General features: G+C 43.6%; 2 protein-coding genes across 6 annotated transcripts; one reads left to right on the plus strand and one right to left on the minus strand.

Moving 5' to 3' along the window:
- The first annotated feature begins 72 nt into the window (after window positions 1-72).
- Window positions 73-7098, plus strand: LOC120025727 (serine/threonine-protein phosphatase PGAM5, mitochondrial-like). Its single transcript, XM_038970319.1, has 6 exons — window positions 73-473; window positions 655-836; window positions 953-1078; window positions 6009-6094; window positions 6294-6424; window positions 6702-7098. Exons 1-6 carry the CDS (start codon window positions 241-243, stop codon window positions 6850-6852), a joined length of 909 nt encoding a protein of 302 aa, XP_038826247.1. The 5' UTR covers window positions 73-240; the 3' UTR covers window positions 6853-7098.
- On the minus strand, window positions 7030-14761 carry LOC120025726 (ankyrin repeat and LEM domain-containing protein 2-like). 5 transcript variants are annotated; one of them, XM_038970316.1, is made up of 13 exons: window positions 14642-14761; window positions 13465-13836; window positions 13178-13375; window positions 12835-13028; window positions 12546-12734; window positions 12273-12395; window positions 12043-12106; window positions 11773-11954; window positions 11569-11675; window positions 10420-10619; window positions 9817-10297; window positions 9547-9678; window positions 7030-7764 (listed from the first exon to the last, which is right to left on the minus strand). In XM_038970316.1, the coding sequence occupies exons 2-13, from the start codon at window positions 13820-13822 to the stop codon at window positions 7590-7592; spliced, it is 2403 nt and encodes an 800-aa protein (XP_038826244.1). In that variant the 5' UTR covers window positions 13823-13836; window positions 14642-14761; the 3' UTR covers window positions 7030-7589. The 5 variants fall into 5 exon arrangements, with proteins under 5 accessions (XP_038826244.1, XP_038826243.1, XP_038826245.1 ...); XM_038970315.1 differs by having other exon boundaries at window positions 14633-14755; XM_038970317.1 differs by lacking the exon at window positions 14642-14761 and adding an exon at window positions 14403-14548.
- Window positions 14762-16193: the final 1432 nt, after the last annotated feature.

The raw sequence follows: 16193 nt of genomic DNA on the forward strand, positions 1-16193 counted from the left end.
GCTGTAATGCTGTGTTTGGATAGGTAGCGTTTATTATTTCCGTATTTTGTCCATCCTACGCTTCCGTAGTTGCATCGTCTTTTCAGTGCATACGCCACTGCTGTTATTGTCCACCCACCTATATTATTTCTTTAAAATGTTAATGTCTCAGATGTGGTAGCTAAATCAGTTCAGGTTTGTTACAGTAGTTGTTGCGTCTGGATTTGGTGATATCGTTTTGTTATCCTTTTCCTGGCAGGGATGTCTTTCAGGAGGTTAACAAAGCTGGTGTGTGGGCTTGCTGGTGGATCAGCAGTACTTGTGGCAATGGCTGAACCGAAAGGATATCCTTTTGAAAAAACGAAACATAACGAAAGTTCAAGAAAATGGACTGGTGTAGGTGTTCTCCAAGCAGCAGTGCCCCAGACGTGGTCACCAGGCCATGACCACACTGTGACTACCAGTGGGAATGGCTGGGACAGTAACTGGGATAAGTAAGCTATAATTAGCCTCAATTAATTTCTCATGAGCACATCTCTCAGTAAAGGGAGTAAGATTGAACCAATCGAATCATTGATTCGTTGTCAATTTTCATTATGGGAATTTGTGTATGAAGTGAAACAATATGTTTCATAATTCTCAGATCTCTGCTTTTTCATGTGATTCATTTGTAAGGCGTGACCCCCTGGCACTCATAAATGGGAAGAAAAAGAAGGACAAAGAGATCACCAGTGAAGAACTGAATACAGAGGTGGAGAATAACAAACCCAAAGCGACTCGTCACATCTTCCTTATCCGCCACTCACAGTACAACCTGAATGGGAGTGTGGACAAGGAGAGGGTCCTAACCCCTCTAGGTATGTATATGAAGTGCATTGAATACAGTGTTGTAGCCATTAAAAAAGTATCAGTGAGGAGGCTGAAGTAAATTGAATCCAATAAAGCACTGATTGATTGTTTGATTGATTTATAGGCAGGGAGCAGGCTGAGTACACTGGTCAGCGATTGGCTGCCCTGGGGTTGAAGTATGATGTCATGGTCCACTCCACCATGACCCGTGCCACAGAGACTGCCAGCATCATCAGCAAGCATCTTCCAGGTCAGAGACAACAGGACACCACTCATTCTAAGCTCGAATCAAAAGTACAGTACCAGTCAAAAGTTTGGACACACCTAGTCATTCAAGGGCTTTTCTTTATTTTTACTATTTCCTTCATTGTATAATAATAGTGAAGACATGAAATATGAAATAACTATGAAATAACACATATGGAATCGTGTAGTAACCAAACAAGTGTTAAACAAATCAAAATATATTTTCTATTTGAGATTCTTCAAAGTAGCCAACCTTTGCCTTGATGACAGATTTAGACACGCTTGGCATTCTCTCAACCAGCTTCATGAGGTAGTCACCTGGAATGCTTTTCCAACAGTCTTGAAGGAGTTTCCACATATGCTGAGCACTTGTTGGCTGCTTTTTCTTCACTCTAAGGTCCAACTCATTCCAAACCATCTCAGTTGGGTTGAGGTCAGGGTATTGTGGGGGCCAGGTCATCTGACGCAGCACTCGTCACTTTCCTTCTTGGTCAAATAGCCCTTACAAATCAAATCAAACTCTATTTGTCACATGCGCCGAATACAACATGTGTAGACTTTACCGTGAAATGCTTACTTACAAGCTCTTAACCAACAGTGCAGTTCAAGAAGAGTTCGGAAAATATTTACCAAGGAGACTAAAATAGAAAGTAATAATAAAAAGTAACCAAATAAGAAGAACAATAATGAGGCTATATACAGGGGGCACCGGTACCGAGTCAGTGTGCGGGTTACCGGTTAGTTGAGGTAATTTGTACATGTAGGTGGGGGTGAAGTGACTATGCATGGATAATAAACAGTGAGTAGCAGCAGTGTAGAAAAGATGTGGGGGGTGTCAATGTAAATTGTCCGGTGGTGATTTTATTAATTGTTCAGCAGTCTTATGGCTTGGGGGTAGAAGCTGTTGAGGAGCCTTCTGGTCCTCGACTTGGCGCTCCGGTACCGCTTGCCGTGCGGTAGCAGAGAAAACAGTCTATAACTTGGGTGACTGGAGTTTCTCTCAATTCTATTGGCTTTCCTCTGACACCGCCTATTGTATAGGTCCTGGATGGCAGGAAGCTTGGCCCCAGTGATGTACTGGGCCGCAGATGCCGAGCAGTTGCCATACCAGGTGGTGATGCAACCGGTCAGAATGCTCTTGATGGTGCAGCTGCAGAACCTTTTGAGGATATGGGGACCCATGCCAAGCCTTTTCAGTCTCCTAAGGGGGAAAAGGTTTTGTCGTGCCCTCTTCATGACTGTCTTGGTATGTCTTGACCATGCTAGTTCGTTGGTGATGTGGACACCAAGGAACTTGAAGCTCTCGACCCGCTTCTCTACAGCCCCGTCGATGTTAATGGGGGCCTGTTCGGCCCGCCTTTTCCTGTAGTCCACGATCAGCTCCTTTGTCTTGCTCACAATGAGGGAGAGGTTGTTGTCCTGGCACCACACTGCCAGTTCTCTGACCACCTCCCTGTAGGCCGTCTTATCGTTGATCAGGCCTACCACTGTTGTGTTGTCAGCAAACTTAATGATGGTGTTGGAGTCGTGTTTGCCACGCAGTCGTGGGTGAACAGGGAATATAGGAGGGGACTAAGTACACAACCCTGAGGGGCCCCAGTGTTAAGGATCAGCGTGGCAGACGTGTTGTTGCCTACTCTTACCACCTGGGGGCAGCCCGTCAGGAAGTCCAGGATCCAGTTGCAGATGGAGTCCTTAGCTTCGTGATGAGCTTCGTGGGCAGTATGGTGTTGAATCCTGAGCTGTAGTCAATGAACAGCATTCTCACATAGGTGTTCCTTTTGTCCAGGTGGGAAAGGGCAATGTGGAGTGTGATAGAGATTGCGTCACCTGTGGATCTGTTGGGGCAGTATGCGAATTGGAGTGGGTCTAGGGTGTCCGGGAGGATGCTGTTGTGAGCAATGACCAGCCTTTCTAAGCACTTCATGGCTACCGACGTGAGTGCCACGGGGCGGTAATCATTTAGGCAGGTTACCTTCGCTTTCTTGGGAATAGGGACTATGGTTGTCTGCTTGAAACATGTAGGTATTACAGATTACAGACTCGATCAGGGAGAGGTTGAAAATGTCAGTGAAGACACTTAACAGTTGGTCCGCGCATGCTTTGAGTACACGTCCTGGTAATTCGTCTGGCCCAGCGGCTTTGTGAATGTTGACCTATTTTAAAGGTTTTATTCACATCGGCTACCGAGAGCGTTATCATACAGTCATCCAGAACAGCTGGTGCTCTCGTGCATGCTTCAGTGTTGCTTGCCTCGAAGCAAGCATAAAGGGCATTTAGCTCGTCTGGTAGGCTCACATCACTGGGCAGCTCGCGTCTGGGTTTCCCTTTGTAATCCGTAATAGTTTTTAAGCCATGCCACATCAGACGAGCGTCAGAGGCGGTGTAGTAGGATTCAATCTTAATCCTGTATTTACGCTTTGCTTGTTTGATGGTTCGTCTGAGGGCATTGCAGGATTTCTTATAAGCGTCTGGATTAGTCTCCCGCTCCTTGAAAGCGGCAGTCCTAGCCTTTAGCTCGATGCGGATGTTGCCTGTAATCCATGGCTTCTGGTTGGGATATGTACGTATAGTCACTGTGGGGACGTCGTCATCGATGCACTTATTGATGAAGCCGATGACTGATGTGGTGTCCTCCTCAATGCCATTGGATGAATCCCGGAACATATTCCAGTCTGTGCTAGAAAACAGTCCTGTAGTGTAGCATCCGCGTGCGTCATCTGACCACTTCCGTATTGAGCGAGTCACTGGTACTTCCTGCTTTAGTTTTTGCTTGTTAGCAGGAATCAGGAGGATAGAATTAAGATCAGATTTGCCAAATGGAGGGCGGGGGAGAGCTTTGTATGCATCTCTGTGTGTGGAGTAAAGGTGGTCTAGGATTTTATTTTTTTTCTGGTTACACATGTGACATGCTGGTAAAAATGTGGTAAAACTGATTTAAGTTTGCCTGCATTAAAGTCCCCAGCCACTAGGAGCGCCGCTTCTGGGTAAGCATTTTCTTGTTTGCTTATGGTCTTATAGCGTTGGTTGAGAGCAGTCTTAGTGCCAGCTTCGTTCTGTTGTAGTAAATAGACGGCTACGAATAATATAGATGAGAACTCTCTTGGTAGATAGTGTGGTCTACAGCTTATCATAAGGTACTCTACCTCAGGCGAGCAATACCTCGAGACTTCTTTAATATTAGACATTGCGCACCAGCTGTTATTGACAAATAGACACACACCCCCACCCCTCATCCTACCAGAGGTAGCATCTCTGTTCTGCCGGTGCATGGAATATCCCGCTAGCTCTATATTGTCCGTATCGTCATTCAGCCACGTCTCTGTGAAACATAAGATGTTACAGTTTTTGATGTCCCGTTGGTAGGATAATCTTAATCGTGGGTCATGAATTTTATTTTCCAATGATTGCACGTTAGCAAGAAGAACGGATGGCAGTGGGAGTTTACTCGCTCGCCTACGGATTCTCAGAAGGCAGCCCGATCTGCGGCCCCTTTTCCTGCGTATTCACAAAAAAGGCGTGGCTCTGGGCCTGTTCCAGTGAAAGCAGAATATCATTCTCGTTAAAGGAAAAAGTTTCATCCAGTCCGCGGTGCGTAATCACTGTTCTCATGTCCAGAACATATTTTCGGTCATAAGAGACAGTAGCAGCAACATTATGTCCAAAATAAGTTACACAAAACGCAAAAAAAACTAACAAAACAGCACAATTGGTTGGGAGAATTTAAAACGTCAGCCATGTCTTTCGGCGTCATCTTGGGGCTATGCCTGGAGGTGTCTTTTGGGTCATTGTCCTGTAAAAAAAAAAAAATGAGTCCTACTAAGCCCAAACCAGATGGGATGGTGTATCGCTGCAGAATGCTTTGGAAGTCGTGCTGGTTAAGTGTGCCTTGAATTCTAAATAAATCACAGACGGTGTCACCAGCAAAGCCCCCCACACCATCACACCACCTCTTCTATGCTTCACGGTGGGAACCACACATGCAGAGATCATCCGTTCACCTACCCTGAGTCTCACAAAGATACGGCGGTTGGAAACAAAAATCTCAAATTTGGACTCATCAGACCAAAGGACAGATTTCCACAAGTCTAATGTCCATTGATTGGGCCAAGAAACACAAGCAAGTCTCTTCTTCATATTGGTGTCCTTTTAGTAGTGGTTTCTTTGCAGCAATTTGACCATGAAGGCGTGATGTTGATATGTGTCTATTACTTGAACTCTGTGAAGCATCTATTTGGGCTGCAATTTCTGAGGCTGGTAACTCTAATATACTTATCCTCTGCAGCAGATGTAACTCTGGTTCTTCCTTTCCTGTGGCGGTCTGCATGAGAGCCTGTTTCTTCATCAGCAATTGATGGTTTTTGCAACTGCACTTGAAGAAACTTTAAAAGTTCTTAAAATTTCCGTATTGACTGACCTTCATGTCTTAAAGTATTGATGGACTGTCATTTCTCTTTGTTATTTGACCTGTTCTTGCCATAATATGGACTTGGTCTTTTGCCAAATAGGGATATCTTCTGTATACCACCCCTACCTTGTCATAACACAACTGATTGGCTCAAACACATTTAAGAAGGAAAGAAATTCCACAAATTAACTTTAACAAGGCACACCTGTTAATTGAAATGCATGCCAGGTGACTACCTCATGAAGCTGGTTGAGGGAATGCCAAGAGTGCCTTGATGACAGCTTTGCACAAAGGGTGGCTACTTTGAAGAATCTAAAGTCTAAAATATTTTACTACATGATTCCGTATGTGTTATTTCCTAGTTTTGATGTCTTCACTATTATTCTACAATGTAGAAAATAGTAAAAATAAAGAAAAACCCTTGAATGAGTAGGTCTGTCCAAACTTTTGACTGGTACTGTAATTCTAAGCCTCCAAACTGAACAGTACTAACCATAACTTGTTTTGCTCTATCTCTCTGCATTAGAGGTGGACAAAGTGAGCTGTGACCTGCTAAGAGAGGGTGCTCCCATTGAGCCTGTGCCACCAATCTCCTGGAAACCTGACTGTGTGGTGAGTGATTTGCTATCCTTAGTCCTGGAGATGGATGCAATTACCCACTTGCACTTATTTTTCTTGTGAGATATTCACTTAAAGGCTTAACCGATACAAACCATTTAGCGCTTGAGCTTCAAAGCAATCTGTTAAAGTGCTGTACAAAATTGTCTGTCAAACTTTCCCTCACACTGTACTGGTGCTTTGGTTTCTGCAGTATCATGAAGATGGAGCTCGGATCGAGGCAGCCTTCCGTCGCTACATCCACCGTGCAGACAGCAAGCAGACAGAGGATAGCTACGAGATCATTGTCTGCCACGCAAATGTTATTCGCTACTTTGTGTGCAGGTTAGTCCCTCACGTCATCAACACCACGCTATGGAGTTGCATAGCTCAGCTAATTGATAGTGAGTGATTTGTCCTCGGTGAGGTGAACATTCAAGAGGTTCACAGATTACTGGAAAGGTGTGGAAAAACATGATCTACTTGTCCATGTTCAACACTCATAATATAATCCCACGGTCCTGGTTTCCTATAGTAATGCTTTAATCGGGACGCATTTCTTTAGGCATTGATTGTGAGGTCAAATCTAATGTTATGGAACTGTTTCTCTTGGTTGATCCAGGGCTCTGCAGTTTCCCCCAGAAGGTTGGCTGCGGCTGGGCTTGAATAACGGCAGCATCACCTGGATCACCGTCAGACCCAGTGGCAGGGTGGGACTGAGGATGATGGGCGACTCAGGCTTTATGCCTCCTGAAAAACTCACCCGTACCTGACACTCCTTCAACACTGCTGGCCCCATGTAACCGGACCTTCTTCTGCCACATCATTTGAAGCCATCATTTCTCCTCTAAGATGGTTTTGCCCACGTTGGGAATCATTCTTTTGACTGCAGTTTTGTATGGAAAAATTATTTGTAATGTATTTTACAGACAGTGCCATTTCTTAGTAAATTGATTTGATAATGCTTTAATATGCCATTTTATGAATAAACATGAGGAAATGTACTTTCTACATCATAACTGTTTGTTACATTAAAACAATAGAAAATTTAAAACTCTTAATTTACCTTGAATCAGCAATATAAAACCATTTTCATAAGAAAAATCATTGCATATTGTAAATACATTACATACTGTATCACTTTAGCATTGGGAGGAGTGTACACCATTAGGTAAATTCAAAGTGTAATCTGTAGCTATGCTATCTGGCAGAAGAGAATGCTTGCATTGAGGACATGCATTAGTGCAAATATCAGCTCAATAGTTACCAGATAAGGTAATAGTGGCTTGCATAGAAAAGCCAAAAGTTGCATGAATGGAAATCAGCACAAAGGTAAAATAAGGACATGTAGCCTGTTAAATGACAATGTAGTGGTTTCCTGCCTGGGTTCTAAAGTCAGACTAGACCTGCTGTGGTGGTACAGGATGTTGGCCAACATTCCCTGTTGTATTTTCAACACCACATTCAGATTGTGGGACATGACATCCTGTTTGCTTGTTGTTTCCCTATGTCAGGTTGGGGAGTGGAATAAGGTCCTGCAGAGGATGGTCTGGGTGTAACAGCTCTGGGTGTTGGGGCCTGGGCTGTGAAAGCTGAGCCTGCTGGGAGAACAGTTTGGTGTCCCAGTCAAGCTTCTCCTCTTTGGGCTTGGCCAGCTGGAAATACAAAACAGCAGCATTAACCACCTGAGGGGTATACAACAAAGCAGGATCAATGAGTTAACCATAAAATCAAATGTTAGTTTCTGGCTATTTTTTTTAGCTAAACTACAATATGTTTTTTCTTTTGTTAAATTAATTAGACCATGCCCATTTCAAGCGCATCTTTCTACAAAATAGAAAATTACAGAATATTAAGACAAGTTAACTCCATAAAGTATACCGTTCAAGTCGGAAGTTTACATACACTTAGGTTGGAGTCATTAAAACTCGTTTTTCAACCACTCCACATATTTCTTGTTAACAAACTATAGTTTTGGCAAGTCGGTTAGGACATCTACTTTGTGCATGACAAGTAATTTTTCCAACAATTGTTTACAGACAGATTATTTCACTATCACAATTCCAGTGGGTCAGAAGTTTACATACACTAAGTTGACTGTGCCTTTAAACAGCTTCGCAAATTCCAGAAAATGATCTCATGGCTTTATAAGCTTCTGACAGGCTAATTAACATAATTTGAGTCAATTGGAGGTGTACCTGTGGATGTATTTCAAGGCCTACCTTCAAACTCGCCTCTTTGCTTGACATGAGAAAATCTAAAGAAATCAGCCAAGACCTCCAAATTGTAGACCTCCACAAGTCTGGTTCATCCTTGGGAGCAATTTCCAAACGCCTGAAGGTAACATATTCGCAAGTATAAACACCATGGGACCACGCAGCCATCATACCGCTCAGGAAGGAGACGCGTTCTGTCTCCTAGAGATGAACGTACTGTGGTGCGAAAAGTGCAAATCAATCCCAGAACAACAGCAAAGGACCTTGTGAAGATGCTGGAGGAAACAGGTACAAAAGTATCTATATCCACAGTAAAACGAGTTCTATATCAACATAACCTGAAAGGCCGCTCAGCAAGAAAGAAGCCACTGCTCCAAAACCACCATAAAAAAGCCAGACTATGGTTTGCAACTGCACATGGGGACAACGAAATATCCTCTGGTCTGATGAAACAAAAATAAAGCTGTTTGGCCATAATGACCATCGTTATGTTTAGAGGAAAAAGGGGGAGGCGTGCAAGCCGAAGAACACCACCCCAACCGTGAAGCACGAGGGAGGCAGCATCATGTTGTGTGGGTGCTTTGCTGCAGGAGGGACTGGTGCACTTCACAAAATAGATGGCATCATGAGGATGGAAAATTATGTGAATATATTGAAGCAACATCTCAAGACATCAGTCAGGAAGTTATAGCTTGGTCGCAAATGGGTCTTCCAAATGGACAATGACCCCAAGCATACTTACAAAGTTGTGGCAAAATGGCTTAAGGACAACAGCGTCAAGGTATTGGAGTGGCCATCACAAAGCCCTGACCTCAATCCTATAGAAATTTGTGGGCAGAACTGAAAAAGCATGTGCGAGCAAGGAGGCCTACAAACCTGACTCGGTTACACAAGCTCTGTCAGGAGGAATGGGCCAAAATTCACCCAACTTACTGTGGGAAGCTTGTGGAAGGCAACCCGAAACATTTGACCCAAGATAAACAATTTAAAGGCAATGCTACCAAATACTAACTGAGTGTATGTTAATTTCTGACCCACTAGGAATGTGATGAAAGAAATAAAAGCTGAAATAAATCATTCTCTCTAGTATTATTCTGACATTTCACATTCTTAAAATAAAGTGGTGATCCTAACTGACCTAAGACAGGGAACATTTAGTACGATTAAATGTCAGGAATTATGAAAAACTTCCGACTTCAACTGTATGTCTGCTGACACAGCATAAAGAAACAGAATAGGTATCTAGCTCACCTTAACCTTTGTGAAGAGGGATAGGCCAGAATGGTGTTCTTCCACTTAGTAATGCAGGGGTATCTCTCAAGGTCGATCTCCATGTTATTCATTGCAGACAGGACCTCACTGTCCAACTTGGTGGGAAATTCCCTGCAAGAAACAGTCAAAGAACATTGGTTAGCATTTCCATTAGGTTACAAAGAAACATTTGTTGTGCGAGTTTAAATTGCAACAGATCATTTTGACAGGTTGACTGATGTACAGTAAATAAACAAAGACTAGACTTACCCATCCATAAACAGTTCCTGTCTTCGTCTTGTAGGGGTGACCGTCATCAGAATTGTGTCTTTAGCGGTGTCTCCTTCCGTTGATTTGTAAGATGCGCTAGAGGATCCTGAGTCTCTCCTCCTGTTTCCCCCATCTCTGGGACCATCTGGGCCCTCTGAGTCTGAGCCCTCATCTGCAGTCAGATACTCCTCAGAGCTAGGGTTAGAGAGCTCCTCCGCCTGCCTCTTCCCCTGACTCCTCTCCCAAGTCCTCCAGAAGCTACCGTCCCCCAGGTCCAGGCCTTCTCTCCAAGGTACAGAGGGAGCCAGACATGCCTTCTCTGGGTCCTCCACAGTGCCAGAGGCTACCTTTAGACTGGCTTTCTCAAACTCTGGCAGGAGGTTACACACAGGTGACTGGGAACTGTTCTCCACTGGTGCTGAGTTCTTGTCATTCAGGATGTGGTTAGACAGGGCATTGCTCTGGTGGTTTTTCTGCTCCTCTGAAATGACGGCAAACACATGAATTTGAGATTACTTTGGGATTTCCCTGTATAATTTCAAGCATGAAATAATATGTTAAAACATGTTTGTAAGATTGTAGATTTTCTATGAAAGTGCTTACCTTTGGAGGGTGTTGATGTTTTAAATCCACCACCGGTCTCCTCTGTCCTCCCATATTCTTCTCGGGGAAGCTCACTTCGGTCCTTCCTATCCAGATACTCTTCCAGCCTCTTCAGTCCCTCCTCTGTAGACAGGTCAGTGAAGCTCTGAAGGAAGTCCCAGTACTCTGCCCAAGGATGCCCCATGCCATGTGCAATCTCCCTGTTGAGAGAGATCAGATCGATCAGAAAATATGCCAACTGTAGCCATTACATTTTTCCTTGACATGACATTCATCGATCGTCAGCATGTTTATGGTTACTTGATAAAATGTTGCTTGTTTGTTTCCTTAGAGTTTAGCCTATTAAAAGCTCACTGCAGTCAAAAACTATATTTGCCTATGCTTTACATATACACTGAGTGTACAAAACATTAGGAACACCTTCCTAATATTGAGTTGCACGCCCATTTGCCATCAGTACAGCCTCAATTCGTCAGGGCATGGACTCGTGTCAAAAGCGTTCCACAGGGATGCTGGCCCATGTTGACTCCAATGCTTCCCAAAGTTGTGTCAAGTTGGCTGGATGTCCTTTGTGCAGTGGACCATTTTTGATACACACAAGAAACTGTTGAGCGTGATAAACCCAGCAGCGTTGCAGTTCTTGACACACTCAAACCGGTGTGCCTGGCACCTCATACCCTGTTCAAAGGCACTTCAAAATCTTTTGTCTTGCCCATTCACCCACATACACAATCCATGTCTCAATTATTTTGAGGCTTAAAAATCCTTTAACTTGTGTTCTCCCCTCCCCTGATTGAAGTTGATGTAACAAGTGACATCAATTAGGGATCATAGCTTTCACCTGGATTCACCTGGTCAGTCTATATCATGGAATGAGCTGGTCCTAATGTTTTGTGCACTCAGTGTATTTCCACACTATACGGTTGGAACAATATTATGAAAATTATGATAATGCCCTTTTAGTGTAAGAGCTGTTTGAAAAGACCCCCTGAAATTTCAACCTGTTTTGGTGTGATGGTGGAACCATTTTAATTCAAAACAATTACAGTAAGGTACTTCATTGTTACCCAGAAATGATTTAATATCGAGATAAAAACAGCTGCATTTGACCTTTAATAAAGGTCACAGGTCCACTGTTCATTCACTCACCTCCCCACACGCTCTGCACCCCTGTCAGGGTCGGATTTGAGAATTCGGTGGAAATACTCTGCTCGATCCCTGGGTGGAGTTCTCCATAGTCTATGGAACTCATCTGCCTGGAAGACCAAAACAGAAAATGGGTTTAGAGACAAAGGCCTGAGCCTCTATAGATGGATTATTTCATTGTACAATACTCCAAGGTATTGAGATTACCTTTGAAGGACTAAGGGGACCCACATACGCTCTCACAGTCATGACTGGGTCTATGGGACTCCCAGCCACTCCTGATCCCAGCGAATGAAAATCCACCTCCAGTGGGCTTGGAGACCATGGCAAACCAATCACAGGCTGGAAGCTGTTGTCTGTATCCCTCAGCAAGGGAACATAGCACCGTTCTGTCAGAAAAGGGTCAAAGTTAGCAATGTGTTCACAAGTTGGCATTTGCACATACAAAAAGGTTTTATAGCCAGCATCTAAACGTACCCTCCAAATATTCCTTGATCTTCTTCTTTATGTCAGGGGTTTTGTTTTTCCTCTCACATATCACCTGTAAAGGCATTTATAAAGTCAAGTATTTAGTCCTCCAAATCGTCTCTTTTCTGGCATGACATTCAGGGGACAATACACCTTACTGAACAGAAATGGAATGCTTTAACTAAGAGATGGGTTTTAGTGCAAATGAAGTGGTTCTTCATAGCTGTAATGTGGCTTACAGTAGAGGGCTTCTGGTTGTACTTGTTCTGCCTGTGTTTATCAGTGGCCGGATGAGAACACAGCACGTTGACCACGTCTGGACAGCCAAACTTACAGGCAAAGTGAAGAGGAGTTTCATTGCTCTGCAGGGACATCACACACATTCAGTACATCTCATGAATACCTTACGTACACACTTTAACGCTAACACACTATAATGTCTGTGTGCATTGTGCTGACTACCAACCACCATTGTATTACACAGTTACGGTTCATATACTGCAAGTTCTCACTGCTTTGTCAGGTGTGTTGAGGTACAGGTCAACGAGGTAGCGGATGCGTTGGTGTAACATGGCCTCCTGGTCATCGGGATACATGAGTCTCATGAAGTCTGGGCTCTCCAGGATGTCCAGGAGGAGCTGGACCATCCCTGACTGGTTCTCTTTGGCCGCCACATGCAGGACGTTATAATGGCATCCTTCCTATAAATCAGGAATACAGAGTTATTCCACACCAGAGAATGTGAAGCACCATTCTGCTCCCATGGAAATGACAGAAACAATAATTATCTCAAATGCATACATGCACGATGGTGGGGTTGTCTCCAGATCCGATAAGGTAGCGTGGGTTGGCCCAGACCAGTTTGCTGAAGGCTTCCTTGTCCCCCTTCTCCACTGCCTTTCTCAGCTTGGCTGTCAGGTCCTGGGTGCGGGGGCTGCGGAATTCATTAGCCCTCTCCAGGTTCACAGGTGAAGTCCCTGATGCGGTAGGGCTTCCTGGGAGGACAAGAGTGTCATTGTATGCATGCTGGTCAACCTTTTTCTTGCTAATTTTACATGACACAAAAGAGGTGAATGATCCATCTAGCTTTCTATCTATATAGTGGCTCTATATTAGATAAAGCTATGCTATGATGCAGACACACCTGTGTGGACTACAGGTTGCAGCACTCCCTGGGGCCCGTCTGGTGCAGTTGTGCTGGCTACAGCTGGGTTATGTTCATTGATGCCTTTTGAGAATTTCTCAGCTTCCTCTCGTGTTGAGAAGGACTTAAACCTGGACTCTTTCATTGTCATCATGGCTCTCAAAGCTTTCTTCCTGTCCACATATACATGGACTTTGTCTGGTGGGGAAAACATAGTCATTCACCACACATTGAACTCTGAGACAATCTCTATCTTGCACTATTCATAGGATAAAAATAAGTCTTACCATCAGTGACCACTGACTCCTCCCAATGAGGACATACACCATAGTAAACAAGGGGAGATTCTGGTTCATTCAATTCCTCTGTCTCTTTGCACTCCTCTGCTGGTGATTTGAGTTCCAGGGTGTGGTCTGCTTCTACTGTATCTGTTAAGGGTCTATTAGACTCTGCATTGGAAGAGCTACCTCCACCAGACACCCCTCCATCCCCTCCCTGCCTCTCCAGGAGGGATCTGGCCAGCTTCCTCTCAAAGATGGCTCTTGTAGTGTTGGTAAGGGGGCCACACTTCAGCCCTGCCCTGATAATCTCCTGTCGTAGCTGATCTGGGTTCAGGGTCTGCAGCCTGCTCATTACTTCCTCCATATTGCTGTCACTACCTAGGATAAATAAATGTGGCATACCCAGAGAAGAGTCATGTTACAAATATACTCTGAAGAATATAGTCAAATGGCACAGAAACATACTACTCATTCGCATCAGAAATGACACTTTAACTCGTCGTTCCTGGCCTTAAAACAGTAGATAACCATCAAATAAAATGGTACGTCGTGTCATAGGCTAAAGATAAAATGTTATTGAACCACGTTCTCTTCAAAATCACATGCATAATTGGCAAAACGATGGTCTAAAACGGAAGACTTACTACACGCCATTGTAGCCTACGTATGTATATTTTGGGATGTGGAACGATTCCATGTGGAGAATATTTTAACAATACGTATTCTGTTTACCTACGCCTGTTATTTACCTATCGGGGCGCGAGCTCATTGGTCATTTCAAACAAAACGAGGCCCCGCCTTTTCCAATATGACTCATAATACAAATAGTTCTACATTTGTAATAATGTATGATATATCATTACATTCAACGTGCTGCAGCTCTAGGACATTTGCATTTACACAATCGATAGTTACATATGTATTATTTAGGCTACGATACGTACTTAGGATGACCAAAATCTCACAATATCTGCCCAATAATCATTGGTTATGAGAAACTTATAGTGCTAGGACTAGGCCATATATTCCAATTGAGGAATGTACTACAACAGCTAACTTTTCCCTAGCCATCCTAGCTAATGGCAGCTAAGACCTGATTCAATTACGTGCCAGACATTTATTTAACTTAAATGGACTCGTAAACTTTCTCGAATACACTCGGATAATATCTTACTTCACAGACCCGTGCTTGTAGTCTTCCTGTGGTGTACTCATTACGTCAGGCAACGGAAACCGGTTAAGAACCGATAGCACCAAAGATTTGTATAACTAAGATAGTCGTTTCCAATGGGAACAAGTGAGTCATATTGGGCAGAACAAACAAGGAGGTGATCAGAGCCATGCACGAGATAGCGAGATCCTATTGGCGCGTTCTAGCAAACATTTGCATATTTCCGTTAGGGAACGCCTACTCTGTGCGCGTGTGCAAAACTCAATTCGCATTTGCACTCCTTCTAAACAACGCATTTTTTTTTCTTTGGCAAAGGGTAAAGTCTACAAAACATACAACGCATTTTTTTTCTTTGGCAAAGGGTAAAGTCTACAAAACATACAACGCATTTTTTTTTCTTTGGCAAAGGGTAAAGTCTACAAAACATTATCCACTCTGTTCGAAACAGATCATAGTTTTGGGAACAGAAAACTGTACTGAGATCAAATGTGTCATTAATTAGAACATTTGCAGAATGTCGGCCAAAATCCATCTCGTTCCTTCTTCTTCCACTGCCGGCCACTGGGCTTCCTCTCACTACCATATTTGGTAGTGATTGGAAACGCCATGCGGATGCTTCACATTTATACGTCCAGTGAAATATCTGTCTCATTGTTGTAGTTGTGATAGCACTGACCAAGCAAACAGATCAAACGAAACGGGGAGGGACCTTCTTCTTCTTCAAGGTTTTATTGGCGGACTACATCCCAAAATGTGTATTGCCGCAACCTACTGGGTGGGGTAAAAACGTAGATACTTTAACGAAAAAAAGTAAACGTACTCGACTTCGTCAAATGTACTCAGATCCCTACACAAGCTCTGGGGCCTGACTTCGAACACACCGATAGTGTCTGCGTTTTGGGACACCAAAATTACGTTTATTTCCAATGAAACGCTGCGTTTGCCTTGTACCATTGCGTTGCAGAGGCCGTTGCAGGCGTTCAGTGTGGTGTTTTTGTGCAAAATAGTATGCAGCATAATCTGGAAATGTATGCAACAAAAGTTCAACATACACCTTCTGATACCATTTCTGTCAAGCCATCTATGCATACAGTTTGAGGCATACGTTCGATAAATCCAACGTTTGCACCACACCGAATGTAATGCTGCAAGGCAAACGCAGCGTTTCTTTGGAAATGAATGTAATTCTTGTGTACCAAAATGCAATGACGCTGTCGGTGTGTTAGACAGTATTCCCTGCAATGTTTCAGCTGTGAAAATCCTGGAGATCCAAGAATATTTCAGCCGCTTTTACACTGATTTCCAGTTCCTTAGATGTTTTGTAAGTTTGACCTGTGCAATTATCACCTGCGCAATAAACGCAACAAAATCAACCTTCACAATTAGATTTCTCAACTGACTGACATCCACAGACTTTTGGCCATCCACTGCATTCATCATCTCTACTCGCTGCTTCGCCAATTTTCACTGCCTCTGCATAGGAGACCTTCTCGACAGCCCTGATCTTTCCTAATTTGACTCTCACTCAGGGAACTCTGGAACGTGATTCCCATCACAATTGCAA

This window comes from Salvelinus namaycush, chromosome 31 (assembly GCF_016432855.1).
Source record: "Salvelinus namaycush isolate Seneca chromosome 31, SaNama_1.0, whole genome shotgun sequence".
Classification (NCBI taxonomy): domain Eukaryota; kingdom Metazoa; phylum Chordata; class Actinopteri; order Salmoniformes; family Salmonidae; genus Salvelinus; species Salvelinus namaycush.

Excerpts from the sequence above, each read along its gene's own strand:
- LOC120025727 (XM_038970319.1), top strand. The coding sequence starts at position 241 with ATGTCTTTCAGGAGGTTAACAAAGCTGGTGTGTGGGCTTGCTGGTGGA. Across the intron at positions 1,079-6,008 it reads CATCAGCAAGCATCTTCCAG|AGGTGGACAAAGTGAGCTGT; the intron begins GTCAGAGACAAC and ends TCTCTGCATTAG. Across the intron at positions 6,095-6,293 it reads CCTGGAAACCTGACTGTGTG|TATCATGAAGATGGAGCTCG; the intron begins GTGAGTGATTTG and ends TGGTTTCTGCAG.
- LOC120025726 (XM_038970314.1), bottom strand. Across the intron at positions 10,298-10,419 it reads AACATCAACACCCTCCAAAG|AGGAGCAGAAAAACCACCAG; the intron begins GTAAGCACTTTC and ends CCGTCATTTCAG. Across the intron at positions 9,679-9,816 it reads CAGGAACTGTTTATGGATGG|GGAATTTCCCACCAAGTTGG; the intron begins GTAAGTCTAGTC and ends TGTTTCTTGCAG.